The following is a 15,481-nucleotide window of genomic DNA, read 5'->3' on the forward strand; positions in this document are numbered from 1 at the left end:
TTTTTTATTTTTTTAAACTCCTGTTTTCCTGTGAAATCCGCGGTCCGTCCGCAAATCAATTGAAAAAAAAATAGCAAAAGTAGTTTTGTAGTAGAGTTGCTGACTATTAGGCCATATGGACATTATGTAGAACAGTCACTTCTTTGAGACTTCCCTCTACTAACACTGCGTAATTTCAATCGATGCGTACTCTTTTACCGCACGCAAATGCATATGCCTTGCATGCAGAAAAAAATTCAGTAAAATACGCTGATGCATGCGCAAAAAAGCAACATTCATTCCGCAAAAACTCTACACTCATACGCACGCAAATACGCATACGCTCTATGAATCCGGCCTTAGTCATGTGATACACACATTTGTTACAATGTATCCTACAGCTCTATGATCATCACATAACCAGGCCAAGTTTTCATTCCCCGAAAGTAGACAATGAAGTAGTGGACAACTCTATACAATGACAGCAAGCAGGGATATTTCCACTAGTCAGTGAATAAAAGCCATTTTGCTGAACCTTTTTCAACTACTGTAATGATCCAATTAATTTGCCCTTACTCAGCGGTACCTGGCTAATGTCAACGTCATCCCAGTAATATAAGAACTGATTCCCATTGCTGGTAATGTAAATAAATAAACATATTCGTATGTTTTATGGAGTAACGTGACATGTTCTTTCTTCTACTCTGACATACATCAACATCTGTATCATGTTAATAAAGAAAAAACAGATTTCTGGAGCAGCAACAGAGGATCTCATTTCACAAGGAATTTCAATGTGTTCTACTTATTAAACCTTCCCTTTATGTGCTGCTAAGATTCGTATCTAAAAAAGGGTTTTATTGCAAGAGTGCTCACATGATGCCGATATCTCATCATGGTGAAAGTTCATGCACGGGCACCGGCTACATAGTGGGAATGGCTTCTGCATCCTTCGGATGGTTGGCGCACATGATGAAGCTTTATACCTGTTGGCTGCATATTACAGCCATTATTAAGACTACAATACACGGACTCACTATGGGTCTACTGGACCAAACTCAGATCACCATAGGGGTTCTGTGGGGCAATGGATCCCATGGGTAATGAAGACCCTAATGTGTGCCTGTATGATGGTCATGTGTAACGGGAATGGTCCTAAGAAAAAATAAATCTTGTTATTTGTATAGCACCATCTTATTCCGCAGCGCTTTCAAGTAATTTTATTTATTACCCCTCACTCATTTTACCGACTTCAGAAGGATGAGTCGACCTTGAGCCGACTACCTGAAGCACTCAGGGATTGAACCTGCAACCTTCAGGTTGTGAGCGAGATTGTAGGACTGCATTTCTGCTGCCTTAGCACTCTGCACCACATGAGCGCAAGCAGAGCAGTTGCTATTAGTTGAGTTGCATTGATGGACCCCTTCTCAACTTCATAATGGGGTCATAAAGTTGTCATTTGTTCCTTTTTTACTCTTAAAAAATGCAAAATAGCTATCTTCTAGAAAGAAGAAAACAAGCTGTGCTGTATTTTAATGGGGCACATTGCTGTGAAGACTTCCACAATCTGGAACTCCACAAGGAGCATCAGTACCTTCTGAGAGGACGCTCGTCCAAAGAAGAATACTTCTGTAATGGAGAACATATAAGGTGAACTGGCTATTTCACTGTCTGAGCCAGCGGAATGGAATGTGACAGCCACATTCTGTTCTGCCAACCGTTATCAGAAGATGCAGCTTGATAGAAATGCACGGACATAACCTCAGGGCACATTTTAGTTTGCTCACATGTAACCTCAGGCGTCATTTGATGACACGGTTCTCACCACGCCCCTGCCCCCTTCATCGAACACCCAAGATGTCGCCGCATACCGCCTGAAACCACATGATGTTGGATGTCCATGACGACAGAAGCACACGTAGGACCAGATGGTCCACCCAATCAAATACTTTCACGTATTGCTTACACAATTTCCGGCATGCCCATAAAGGGCAGTTAACTCCTAATGCTATATAAGATGCTATACGCCTACTAATAAACAGAGTCCAGGAAGTCTTTCTACACTGGCAGTCTGTCTCTGTGTGATCTCTTCCATTGTGCGCACAATCTCTGAACGTGAATCAGGAAGGGTGCAAACATTCCTATTGGTTACGCCGTGGATCCCAAATAAATCCACGACACTTCTATGCTTCTTCACATGACATATTTCCGCAAGCTTTTGTACGCGCAAAATATACTCATGCAAAGCACAGAGAATAGAACCCATTTATTTCAATAGGCTCATTCTCATGGGCGTGTTTTGTAAAAAAAAAAAAAGGGACCTGCGCTATTTTTCTGTGTTTTGTGCACCAGCAGTCCAATAGAGGTCTATGAGAGGTGCGCAAATACGCAAGGGGATGCATGAAACATTGCACAAAACCGCAGGGAAAAGAACACATCTGGACCTCATTAGGCTATACGGAAGGAGTGCGTTGCGTCTGTGTCAACTGGCCTTGCGTGCGCAAAAAGTACAGTACTATGGGCAGACATACGTGCAAATCGACCTCATCAACCTCATTTATGCACAAATACATCGTGCTGAAGCGAGCATATTTGTGCCTACGGTCGTGTGAAGCCACCCTAAGGCCAGTGTCACGTGGGCATAAGCACATTTACATTGTGTATTTGTATAATAGGTGTTGCAAAAAAAAAAATGTGCCGCTGGCCTAAATACAATATAGCTAAAGTACCTAGTTAGGCTTACTGCTCCTAGAATTGAACCATCACTCTGGTGTGTTGCATAGCGATGACCGAGACTGTGGCCATTCACTGGCTTAGCTACACTGAATGCCCTTTTACATGGGCCGTCTATTGGCATTAATGAGTACCAATCATTGAGATGGGCACTTCTTTACCTTGGCCTTCGCACAGGCCAGTCAGACACTACTGGGGAATGAACAATCATTTATACAATTGTTTGTTCCCCATACAATATAATCATTGATGGCAGCACATCTGGCGCTCATACCATGATGTGCTGCCGACAGCGATAATTTTTTTAGGATGCATAAAACATGCGATTAGCTGACGAAGCATTTGCTCATTTGTCAGCTGATCGCTGCCCTGTTTACATGTGGCAACGATTGGGTGAATGAGAGTTCTAATGAACACTCATTCACAGTTGTTGGCAATGTAAAAGGACACCAAAGAGGACCAATCATGTCCTTATGTCAGTAAGACCAGCTTTACAGTGATGGCCTAGCTGACTCCAACGAAGTCTCTCTTTTCCCTCCACTCCCTCCTGTTCCTCCTTATAAAATCTTCTTAGTTTCAGTGTGAATGTGTCAGGTGGGCGGTCCTCACTGCTTAATGTCAATGAAGTTTGACGTCATCCGTTCACAGCAAGAAGTGCCCACTTGACACAATCACAGGTCTGAGAACTAAAGAGTCTTTATGGAGGAACGAGAAGGACTAGCGGGAAAAGAGAGAAACCGTGTCAGCACAGCTATGCAACTGGTTCCGCTAACATGACAAGTCCTCTTTAAAGGAACTCTCCACTTTGAACAATTACTTTCTTATTAGAAGGGCCCCTTACCAATAAACTGATAACAAAGCGTTACCATGCTGGGAGCTGAACAATAAGGTGTAATCAAACATGGCGGTAAGTATCCAGTTCCCTTGCAGCACCAGCCACTACGAAGAACATTAAGGGCTCATGTCCACGGGCAAAATGTTATTTAAAATCCGCAGCGGATCTCCCGCGCGCGGATCCGCACCCCATAGGGATGCATTGACCACCCGCGGGTAGATAAATACCCGCGGATCGTCAATAAAAGAGATTTAAAAAAAAATGGAGCATGAAAAAATCTGGACCATGCTCCATTTTCATGCGGGTCTCCCGCGGGGACGGCTCCCGCGGGCTTCTATTGAAGCCTATGGAAGCCGTCCGGATCCGCGGGAGACCAAAAATAGGAATTTAAAAGAATTACTCACCCGGAGCGGGCGCTGAAGGTCTTCTCTTCCTCACGGCCGCATCTCCCTTGCTTCGGCTCGGCGGATGTGCCCGGCGCATGCGCGCGGCACGTCGGCGACGTGCCGCCGGCGTCAGGAATTCAGCCGCCGGACGAAAATGAAGATCCGGCCGTGAGGAACAGCAGAGCTTCGCCGCCCGCTACGGAAAGGTAAATGCTTTTAAATTGCTATTTTCAGCCCTCATGTCCGCGGGGCAGGAGGGACCCGCTGCAGATTCTACATGGAGAATCTGCAGCGGATCTGATTTTCCCCGTGGACATGAGGCCTAAGGGTGTTGGGCCAAAATTAAACCAATTCCACCATGAGATTCATGCTGGCCGAACCACAGACAGAGATACCTACCACACCCATGTTTCAGAAATAAGCCTTGTAGTTTGAGTTTGAGCTGAACTCTGAGTCACGGGGGTGGGCCGCGTCAGCTTCTCCCTACTTGCTATATGCAGACAAACAGTTCTTTCCCTATACACAAAAGACACCTCTATCTTGGGTTCATACTGCCCATGGTTTAGGCAGCATGAATCTGATGACAGAATCTCCATTAACTTGTATCATTTAAAAGTCTGATCAGTGGGGATCTATGAAAATGGACTTTGTAAACTGGACAACTTCAAACTTAACTACCAAAAATAGTAGTGGTGGACCTCAAAAAAGTTATGAGCATAATTTCATCTGCACGCTTTTATAAGCTTGGCTGAAGTATGCCCAAGATATTCTTTAGTAACAGAGAGCGTAGCCAATAACTGACACCTTCAGGTCTCCATGGCCCTGGAGGAGGTTTATCCAGCAGAAGGAGTAGTGGGTTGTATTGATATGCACCACCACACTTGTACTGCCAACACTCAAGACTGGAAGATGGCCGCTGGTCCCCAGCCTTGGTGCATGGGTTTCTATTTTTCTTTTTTTCGTGCCTGGAGCCGGAAATAGGACTAGAAGACTATATGTGTGGCTGCCAGAGTTCATTTTTAACCATACTTTAACCACAACCTGGTATTAGGCTTTAGCTTGTGATACTTTAATACTATATAATAAACATGCCAAGTGGACATAAATATAAAGCTAGAAATGTCGACAAACCTGTAACGAGATGTTGGTCTGAGAGCGGATCCTCGTTGATGGAATTTGTAGAAAGGAGTCTTTGTTAACAAAGTTGATGCTTGTCAGTTTTTCACACTTGCTCCCTTGGTAGCCGGAGGCACATTGACAGGATGGGTCGCTGCCCTTCATTATGCACTGCCGTCCATTCTGACATTCAAAGTTATCACATGGACTTGTACGTGGTAGAACCATAGGAGGTGGGAATTCGCAGAACAGACCACTGAAAAAAAGAAGAGATACACATATACTATCACGACTCTATGTCATGGCATTATATACATGGCAGCCATATTATAATAATGTCAAGTATGGCAACAGTGCCTGCAATACCACACAATGGCACAGCTGAGAACATGTCGACGGTGGCCCAACAAACTGCAGATTGGCAAACAGTAGACTCATGCCAATCAACTATTAATGACCTATCGCAGTTATTACCAACCAGGGTGTCATGGCACCCTGAAGCGCCACAAGAACCCGAAAAAAGTGCTATGACACTCATGGCCACTGAGTCAGAATTAGCCACATTAGCTGCTGGTTATTAGCACCATGGGAAGTGGGGTGAGAAACAGCGCCACAAGCAAGCTCCTCCCGCTGTCACGCTGTCTTGCCTACTACCACTCCCTCTGGGGAGGGATAGAGCTTTGAGCAAGAGTCTTGGCCACACATACACTTATATTGTGGTGGGGAGGGGCGAAAGAAAAGTTTAGGGGTTGTTGAAGTGCTGGATGTGATTAAACTATAATTGGGAGGGAAGGTGAAGCTTTGGATATAATTATGTGATGTCAAGGAGGTGTTTTTAGATATTTTTCGTAATAGGGATTTCCCGAGGGCAATTTTTTTTCTTAGGGGTATCCCAAGGCTAAAAAGTTTGGGAAACACTGACCTATCCTGAGGATAGTTCATTAATAGTATGTAGTTGGACAAGCCCTTTAAGTTTTGCATTCAGACTCACCTGTAGCCATCTGGGCACACACAAGTATACCCATTTACGGCATCTGTGCACTGCGCACCATTCCGACACTTGTTGTCTTGGCAATCGTCATAGTCTATATCACAATGCTCCCCAACATATCCTGGGGTGCAGTCACATCTACAAAATAGAAGACAACACAAGTTTAGACTTTCAATGCGTGTCAGCTGACTAAACTATTCAAATATCGCATGATATCAGTAAATATAAGTCCCCGAGTCGCGCTCTTCTGTCAACTTCTAAAAACTTTTATTTCCTCGAGCAGTACAGGCTATATTATTGATATCCAGAAGTCTGGGAAAGCTTAGTTACGGCATGCATATGATAATGGAGTTTGGCCAAGACTATGCATATCAATTTCTACCCTTTACTTACTTGTATCCCCTCGGCGTCACAATGCATTTAGAATCGTGCTGACATGGGTTTACTTCCTGGGAACAGAAGTCTAGCTTTTCTTCACATAGTTCACCTGGAATACAACAAGATGGAGATTTAATATACATCCTTATACCCGATTATACTAAATATCAATTGCATATACACCAAAGAAGAATTAAAACTCATTAAACAGCTAGCAAACCTAGTATGCCCCGAGGCAATGAGATAACTAAAGGAATGGTAAATGGTGTCATCACATGTAGACTATAGCATGATTCTGAAAAATCCATCCACAAATGCAATAATAAAAAGCGTAAAATATACAATATACGGTACATGAAGAATGCAGGGTTAACATTTTTGAATATGTGATGGTGATGGATGCAGTAATAGTAGACTCATTACAAGAGGACTACAGGTCAGTATCTAAAGGCTCTTTTAGACGAGCCGACTTATCATTTGAACGAGCGAAGAACGTCATTGTTAGACGGGCAGCTTCATTCAAAAGAGAAATTGTTCAGTCTTTCACATTCGCTGTATAAGTGAATGAGATCAACTGAATGAACGCTGCTTAAAGCGAACAATAAGTGAAGGAGCCAACGATGATTCTTATGCCTGCATCAGATAAATGTTTAGTGAAAAGTGATTATCATTCGTTGTTCGGTCGTTGGCTCGTGTTTAGACTGAACGATTTTCGTTCACTTTCGCCTTTTGAATGATTCCTTGAACGATAATCGTTCCGTCTAAAAGCACCTTAATTAGAGATGAGCGAACGTACTCGTTTAGGGCGATTTCGCAATCAAGCAGCGCTTTTTCTGAGTAACTGACTACTCGGGCGAAAAGATTCGGGGGGCACCGGAGGGCGGCGTGGTGGAGCGGGGGGTAGCAGTGGGGAACAGGGGGAGCTCCCCCCCCCCACTCCCATCTGCAACCCCCCGCTCACCCCCGAGCGATGCTCGATTGCGAAATCGCCCTAAACGAGTACGCTCGCTCATCTCTAACCTTAATCTATCTACAGTATCTACGTTGGGGAGATAAGGATCAGGCCATTAGATTCCAACTGCCTGATACCATTGTTCTCCTAGAGGTAAGCCGCTGTCAGGATCATCTCCCCTGTCTATATGTTCAGAACACATGCACGTTCAGCTGAGTCAAGCGTAGCGTACATGTGTTTAGGTAGGTCGGGTGAGAATACTGCTAAGGTGCTTTTAGATGTAACGAATATCATTCAAAAAAATCGTTCAAACTAGTGAAAGCGAATGATAATCATTTAGACTAAACACAGCCAATGACTGAATGACAAATGAGAATCGTTCATCATTCATTTTATGCATGCATGAAAATCATCGTTCACTTACTGTTGGGTTTAAATACCAATCGTTTAGTCGTTCTCATTCACAGCAAATGTGAAAGACTGAACAATTCTGAACGATTTCCCCTTTGAATGAGCCAACGATGTATCTGCCTGTCTAAACGGTACCATAAAAGGGCAAATATGACAGCATAAGCGGTGCAATTTTAAATAAATTTCTTTATTCCTCTCGACCAGACAAACACAACGTTTCGACTCAGTGGAGTCTTTATCAAGTCGCTCCATTGAGTCGAAACGTTTATGCTGTCACTTTTGCCCTTTTTATGGTACAGTATTGCTTGGAGTCTTAAGGATCGAACTTATATAGTGACTTTGCATAAAATCATCCAGCCAAATGTTGGTGTAAAGTCTGTGCTGTTGGCATTCCCTTTCTATCTTCTGCCTGTCTAAATGGAGAGAGAATGAGCTAGCGATGACATCACTCACTCGTTCAAATGATAAATCGGCTTGTGTAAAAGGACTTTTGGCCAGACAATTGACAGCTATCTAATGTGTATGGCCACCCGTAGTCTGTGAAAGTATGTTACCATATACTGTATACCACTCCGTATGTTGGAGTGGTATACAGTATATGGTATTCAGGTACAGCCTGAAACATAGTGTGCTGTAGTGACTCATACATGAATGAAAGAAAGGATAAAGATTTGTACAACCCCATAGCCCTCTGTCACATAAGACAATGTATTATATATAACACATGGTAAGTGTGGGTCCTGTTACAGATTTGTTTGTTTATTGGGGCCCAAGAGCTTCCAGTTATGACTTATTTTAGGGGTACGCATTCTTTAAGGCTGTAGGCGAGAAAATAAAATATACTATTGCATTTCTACAAATATCCCTCGGTTCACTCGCAGTTTGCGGTGACGTACCCTAGGTTATTCTGACAGCTTTATGAAAGAGCATGTTAACCGCCAGAGGAACACCTGCTTTAGCTTTCCCTTGCCGCTATGTACTGAAACACAAAACGTATCTTTTTATGAAGTGGAATAATTAACTTAGTGCAGCAGCATGCAGTCTCTGAGAGCGGCCTTCTGGATTATGCAGCTCTGCGATAGATGACTTGACTCCCATGAATTTTACCTAGAGGGGCACTTTTATGTTACTTGAGATGACTTGTAACATAAAATATATATTAACAAGCTTTACATCTGCTCTCCGGCATAGCTGTGTGCTCTAGCGTCAGCCCTTTAAGATGCAGTAACCGTTCTACCACGTTTAATATCACATAGTGATCACAAAGCTCTAATCCAGGAACTATGAACAACTTGGATTGCAGATAAAAGAAGACCAATGGTATTAGAAGAAATCGGTTTCTAGTAGTACGCCCAGTCCTCTGAAGAACACGACGGAGCAAAAGACCAAGAAGAAGAGTTCAAAAAGAAGCAAGGCAATGTTAGCATGCAAGATACGGGATCATGTACTTGGGATTGATAGGGGTTCCAACAGTCGGAATCCCACTGCTTAGACATTTAGATAGTAGTGTATGTATCCCAATCAGGACAGTAGAGTGTGCACACTTAACCCCTTGAGTGGCGGGTTTCCTACCACCCTGTCGTGCCCACCAGGGCAGGTTTTTTAAAATGGTCTAATCATTGAATTTCAACTAATTTTGCAGTTGTGTCTCAAGAGCCATAACTTTTTCATTTTTCCATTGACATGGCCATATAAGGGCTTGTTTTTTGCGGGACAAGTTGTGATTTTTTAAACAGGGGGGAGGAAAAAAAGAAATGGGGAAAAAAGAAAAAAAGGGGCCATGTCATTAAGGGGTTAAATAATGCATTAACTTCCTTCTCTGGGTCATTACGACGCATGGATACCCATCAGGACCCCTGATCACATTCCGGGGGTCCGATGGTGACAGCCCTTTACATGCTGCAGTGACAGCCCTTTACATGCTGCAGTCACATCGACTGCAGCATGTAAAGGGTTAACACAGCAGAGATCGGAGGTTTTCTCTGATCTCTGCTGTAACAGCTGGCACCTAGCTGTCCTCTGACAGCTAACAACCAGCTCTCCCTGCCACAGAGACCATCGGCTTGCTTCTGACAAGCCGATGGTCTCTATGGCAACCTGTAAACAAAGCAGTGCAGGAGATTGCCGGCATATCGGCAATGTCTTCTGCTGGTTTTTCAAAGCCCTTGCTTTGTTCTCTGTGGGTCTGTGCAGGCAGAGCACACTGTCACAGCTTGTGGCATTGTGCTCTGCAGCTCCCATAGTGATACATAGCCCGGAAATCTTCCGGGCTATGTTGCTATGAGCAGTGGAGCTCGTCCCGGAAATTTTCCGGGCGTGCCACTCAAGGGGTTAATAGTACACAGATGGAATGCAGAACTGGGTGCTGAAGAGCGAGCACCTTAGTGATCTTAGAAAATAGGCAATGTCAACATTTAATCCGCAATCAGCATTTTTGAAATTGATTTAAAGGAACTAAGTAGGACAGTTATGTCTTTTATTGAACTTTTAATCTAAAGTTTACTAAAAATAAGACATGACCTTCATAATAATAATTGGTCAATGGAAGGTCAGGAAGACAAGTTATGGGATGACCCATGCATGGCTCTTTCTTAGGATAGTCCATCAGTGCGTTATTCATGAGAGTCCCACTTAACCGCGGAACATTAATGTCTATACAGTTGTGTCTGGTCCCTAAAGATGGACCATTAATAGTATTTCTCTATAATGTTACAATGGCGCCTAAAATAACATATAAAATTAAACACATATTGCCCTAAAGGGTTGTCTAGGGTTAGAAAAACATGGTTGCCAAAAAAGATTTATCACCTAGCCATAGCATAGTTGATAGAAGTATGTCCATTGGGAGGTCTCACTGCTAACTTCCCCACCGATCCTGATAATGAAGGTCCTATATGGTCTTATAGGTCCTCATTGCGGCCTCCCTGCCCCCTTCCCTCTTCCCCCCCAGCAGTCAGAAGGAGATTGAATGGAGGAGCAGTAGTGCATGCATAACACTTCTCCATTCATTTTGAATGGAACTACTGGAGATAGCCGTGAATGCTTGCACTCGGCTATTTCTGTAACCCCCATTGAAACGAATTGAGCAGCCATGTGCATAGGCAACCACTGCTCCATTTAATATGCAACCTTGCAGTGACGAGAACAGGGGGACACCAGACCCCCGTTTTCAGGAATGTTGGGGCTCTCAGTAGTGAGACCCCCACTGATCAGACTTTTATCATTTTTGGCAAAACCCATTTAAAGGAGCACTAGACCTAAAGTCAACAGTTGATATAAATGTATACTGTTAAAAGTTGCTAATATCATCCACACATACAGTATGTATGCCAATGCCTCTGGAGGTTCCCAGGACTAGAGATACATGATATAAAGTAGTGATCATAGGGCACTTTTTTTCTTTTTAGGAGTCACTGTCCAAAAACAGATTGAAGAACACAACAGGCAGCCTCTCCACAGTCTAAAATGGATGATAACAGGGAACACTAGATTGCATTCAACCGAAAAGGAAATTTAGAAAAGACAGATTTCAGGGTTAGAGTCACTATAAATAAAGATACATAACATACAACCGAGATTAGGAGAAAAGGATGAAGAAACACTGACCTTTTTCCACCTCATTCAGATTAGCAGCTTGTGCAACAAAGACAGAAGAGACAAGATACGTATGTGTTTATTGGAAAACGACACAACATGTTGAGACAGAAGAAACAAGGACAAGAGCAGAGAAGCAGACACAGCAAGCTTACGGTTAGTTAATAAACCATATTGTAGAGAGGCAAGAAGGTCCACACTCATCGACTGGAATGAAAATGGCGGCAGTAATAGGTTTATGATGGAAGGCGATTGGACTTGTTTGAGGCGAATGTGCTAGCCCAAGTAGCTATGAGCAGTCCTACACATACAAGTCCATATAGTACAGGTCAGGTATCACGGAGGGCTTTGCTAGAACTTGTAGACCAACCATAGCTATCAGGCTACCCTTCCCTGATGATAAGAGTCTACATGTTGACTTCATACAAATTATAATAATATTTCAAAGAAAATACATAATAAGATGAAAATACAGATCCATTCCTACATACATATGGATGTGAAGAACATGCTAAAGGGGTGGCTTTGTGATGTGATCGATGAAGCCATTATTGTAATGGTCGTATGTCTCCATGATCTCACCTGTGTATTCTGTTGGACAAAGACAGGTGTAGTTGTTGATTCCATCCACACAAGTGGAATTATTCTCGCAGTCATTATCTTCACAGTCATTGATGTTCACATCACAGTTCTCCCCTTCAAATCCATCTGCACATGTACACCTGGTGGAGAGAAGGTTCATAAGATGACTTCTTAGAGGTTACGGCTGGTGCCGAACAAAATGGAATCCAACATTCATATAGACTCTGTCATTCATATAAACCTTTATTAAATATGTAATGATATTCCTAGGATTCTTCTTGACCTTCCAGTATGTGTGTTTTATACCCTTTGGCAATGACCAAAACTCAGTTTGGCCATACAAGGCCAGATTTTTCTCAGCCTTATGTAGCAGTTGAGAACTGAACCCTTTCAGATATTACCCAGCTAGAGGCATGACTTAAAGCTCCTGGACCTAATGCAAAATCTGTAACATTTTTCAGCAGAATGGCCCACACAGCAAGAATTTCCCAGGAATGCCTCTGCCAGTTTGCCACACATCCTTGGTCTGTACGGTCAGCAGATTTATCGCAGCTCAAGCATTTATGGGACCCACCTAGACGTCAGCTTCGGTAGTCTATGAGTGTGCAGGATCTAGAGGCCCAGTCGTAACATCTGTGGCAAATGTGCCACAAGATAACATACGGGGGCCTATATGTCCCCATGCCTGACCATATCTCATCATGTATCCAGAGGCGGCCCAACAGGGTATTAGAGCCTCATTTGAATAGTACAGTTTTCCCCAATAAACATATCCTTTTGCTCTAATATTGTAATCACTTACATATATCATCATTGCATTCACACATATAAAGTTTCATTCAATGCCAACAAATCCTTCTTGGTGCATTATTTTTTGTCAATGAGTCTATTTAGGACTTCTAATAATTAAAAAAAGTTGACATGTTAAAAAGCTACGGTTGACGAGTTGATCATTCCCTATAACACTAACCTTCGCTTTTGGCAAGACATCTGCTAATGTATGGCCTTGCCCAAGAGGCAATTCCAATAAATTTAAACTAGATACAGACAAAACACATCTGAATTACATAACTGGAAAGCATATGGAAAGGCCAGAGAGGTAATCAATAAATAATGACCTCTAGATCTAACATTGTAAAGTCATCTGGTAGTCAAGAATGAATACGATCCTCAAGGTGCTTACTGCCTTTGGTAAGATGACCCAGATCCATAGTGTAACTGGTGGTTTCCATTGATGTAAAGATAAGCATACCTGTGGTCATAAATTATGGGGCTAAGGATGCAAAAATGTATGATAGGAAACGTTTTCTACAAAAATATACAGCTGTCTATAATATACCTGTCACATTTTGCTTGCAGCATGTGGAAGCAATGAGGAAAAGATACAGTGGAACAAATTGCCAACATATGTTTAAAAGTGTCAGCTCCTCAAACTGACTACCTTTCTGGAAATGGGATTGTAAAACATAAAATATGCATTGCTGCTTGGTGAAACTAGAAAATGTGACATATATAGTTACGTGTTTGATGAATGCAACCTACAGTACCATCTAGATTAATGGCTTCTACCCATGGGCAAGATAGAAGTCTATACCTGATACCTTAGGATTATGAGGAGCAGGACGTTACAATATTTCCTAGTCTCAAGGCGTTTATTGGATGGACTACAACTCTATAGACATAGGCTTAAAGGGGATGTCCAGGACATTTACTATTCAATACCTTTCCTCAGGATAATTCATCACTAGTTGCTTGGTGGGGGTCCGTCGCTCAGGATCTCTGCAGATCAACTGATTCCTGGCATCACTTTCAGTGCAGACAGCGGTGGAAGCAGATAGTGCTGTCTGTATTGCAGTGGGCTGGTTTGGTACTGCAGGCACAGCTCCCACTGAATTCAATGGGAGCTCTGTCTGCAGTACCAAACTGGGCCACTGCAATGCTAACAGAGCTATCTGCTTCCAGTACTATTCAGAGGGCTCGAAGATCAGTTGATCAGCACCATCAATCAACAAATGATGACCTATCCTGGAAATAAGTCGTCAATAGTAAAATTCTTGGAGAATCCCTTTAAAAATCCATGTCATAATGCAATATATCTAATTACTAAACCTATAGAAATTTCAAAGAATGTGGAAGCAGATGTTAAAGTAACACCAAGGAAATAATGACCTGCCATTGATACTAACCAATAGCCATCTTTCTCGCCTTCTTTCAAGTGGCATGTTCCACCGTTTTTACAGGGACTGTTGATGCACACATGGATAGGTATATCACAGTCCTGGCCCTGGAAACATAAGAGGATGTTACATGTATCCTTGCAAATGACATAAACAAATTACCACTACAAATTACCTCCAGAGCTCATCTACTCCGTCGGCTGTTTTTGGCTCCTTCCGGACACTGAAAACAACCCCTTACAGCACTGTATAGGGCTTGGCGTGGCCATCTTCAGCTGCAGGAAGGAGTCGGAAACAGTTTATGGAGCAGAAGTGCTCTGAAGGTGAAAGTGCAGGTACTCTTTGACTAACAATACCTTGAAACCATAGGGGCATGTACACCGATAGAAGTCAACTGGGTCATTCTTACAGGTACCATCATTTTTGCATGGGTTGGATAAGCATGGATTACACTTGGCAAGGATGTTGACATCCACAGGTCCTAAGTGATGAAAATAAGATAGCAGTTTTACAGTTAAAGCACAATAACAGATGCCCAGGCGGCCCTCCACTGATCTTTCCTTATCAGCTGATATACCCTATCTCCAATGATTGGTGCAGAAAATCAGTAGCCTCAGTGACCAAGGGCCATACTTGCTGGCATCACAGAGCAATGATAACAGTAACATAGTCAAACAACGTCAAATGGGGGCCTCACAAAGGTGGCGGTATGCTCAAACAACTTTTACTTGGTAACTGGCAGGGAACGGGCAGCAAGCACTGCTTGCTTCAGCTCACCGCCCTTTGCAACCCTCAGGTCCTTTCTGGAGAACTTCTCCAACCAGCAATCACCAGGCACATCTGGTCTCCTTCACTTCTGGGACTGCACTACCTAGAAGGGATGCATGCAGTATGGCCACACGCTGAAGTCACATGACTCTACCCTACCAATGAGCTGGCACTACACTCAATAAGTACACAACTTGAAATATGTCCAGTCACTAGGTGGCTAATTCCTTTAAGTGAGCAACAAAATTAGTCGGCAACACAATATGTAGAAGGGCTACCCCTCTACAGCACAACATATGATTGCTTAGGTCATTGATTAGCTGCAGCGATCACATGCTGAATTATTAGCAGCTTGTGAACAATCACCGTCAGGAGACCACCAAAGCATTTGCACTGGATCGGCATGAGATTGAAGAGGTATATGTATATAGAAAATAAAGTGGCAACATCCAAATGGTGCAAAAAAACTTCAGAAAGATTTTATTCTCCTCATAACAGAATGAAAAATAGCAACGTTTCGACCCGCCAGTGGGTCTTTGTCAAGCTTGATAAAGACCCACTGGCGGGTCGAAACGTCAC

General features: G+C 43.0%; 1 protein-coding gene across 3 annotated transcripts in view; it reads right to left on the reverse strand.

Moving 5' to 3' along the window:
* The window catches only part of SLIT2 (slit guidance ligand 2), a 350,471-nt gene that overhangs the window by 23,730 nt on the left and 311,260 nt on the right, over positions 1-15,481 (reverse strand). For 2 of the 3 annotated variants that reach the window (XM_066573233.1, XM_066573236.1), the window contains exons 26-32: positions 14,491-14,615; positions 14,144-14,241; positions 11,958-12,097; positions 11,388-11,414; positions 6,434-6,527; positions 6,041-6,178; positions 5,065-5,305 (exon numbers count right to left, since the gene is read on the reverse strand). In XM_066573233.1, coding sequence (XP_066429330.1) covers positions 5,065-5,305; positions 6,041-6,178; positions 6,434-6,527; positions 11,388-11,414; positions 11,958-12,097; positions 14,144-14,241; positions 14,491-14,615 — 863 coding nt within the window. The remainder of the gene's footprint in view (positions 1-5,064; positions 5,306-6,040; positions 6,179-6,433; positions 6,528-11,387; positions 11,415-11,957; positions 12,098-14,143; positions 14,242-14,490; positions 14,616-15,481) is intronic. The other variant, XM_066573234.1, reaches the window with a different exon arrangement.

This window comes from Eleutherodactylus coqui, chromosome 7 (genome assembly GCF_035609145.1).
Source record: "Eleutherodactylus coqui strain aEleCoq1 chromosome 7, aEleCoq1.hap1, whole genome shotgun sequence".
In the NCBI taxonomy this organism is placed as follows: Eukaryota; Metazoa; Chordata; class Amphibia; order Anura; family Eleutherodactylidae; genus Eleutherodactylus; species Eleutherodactylus coqui.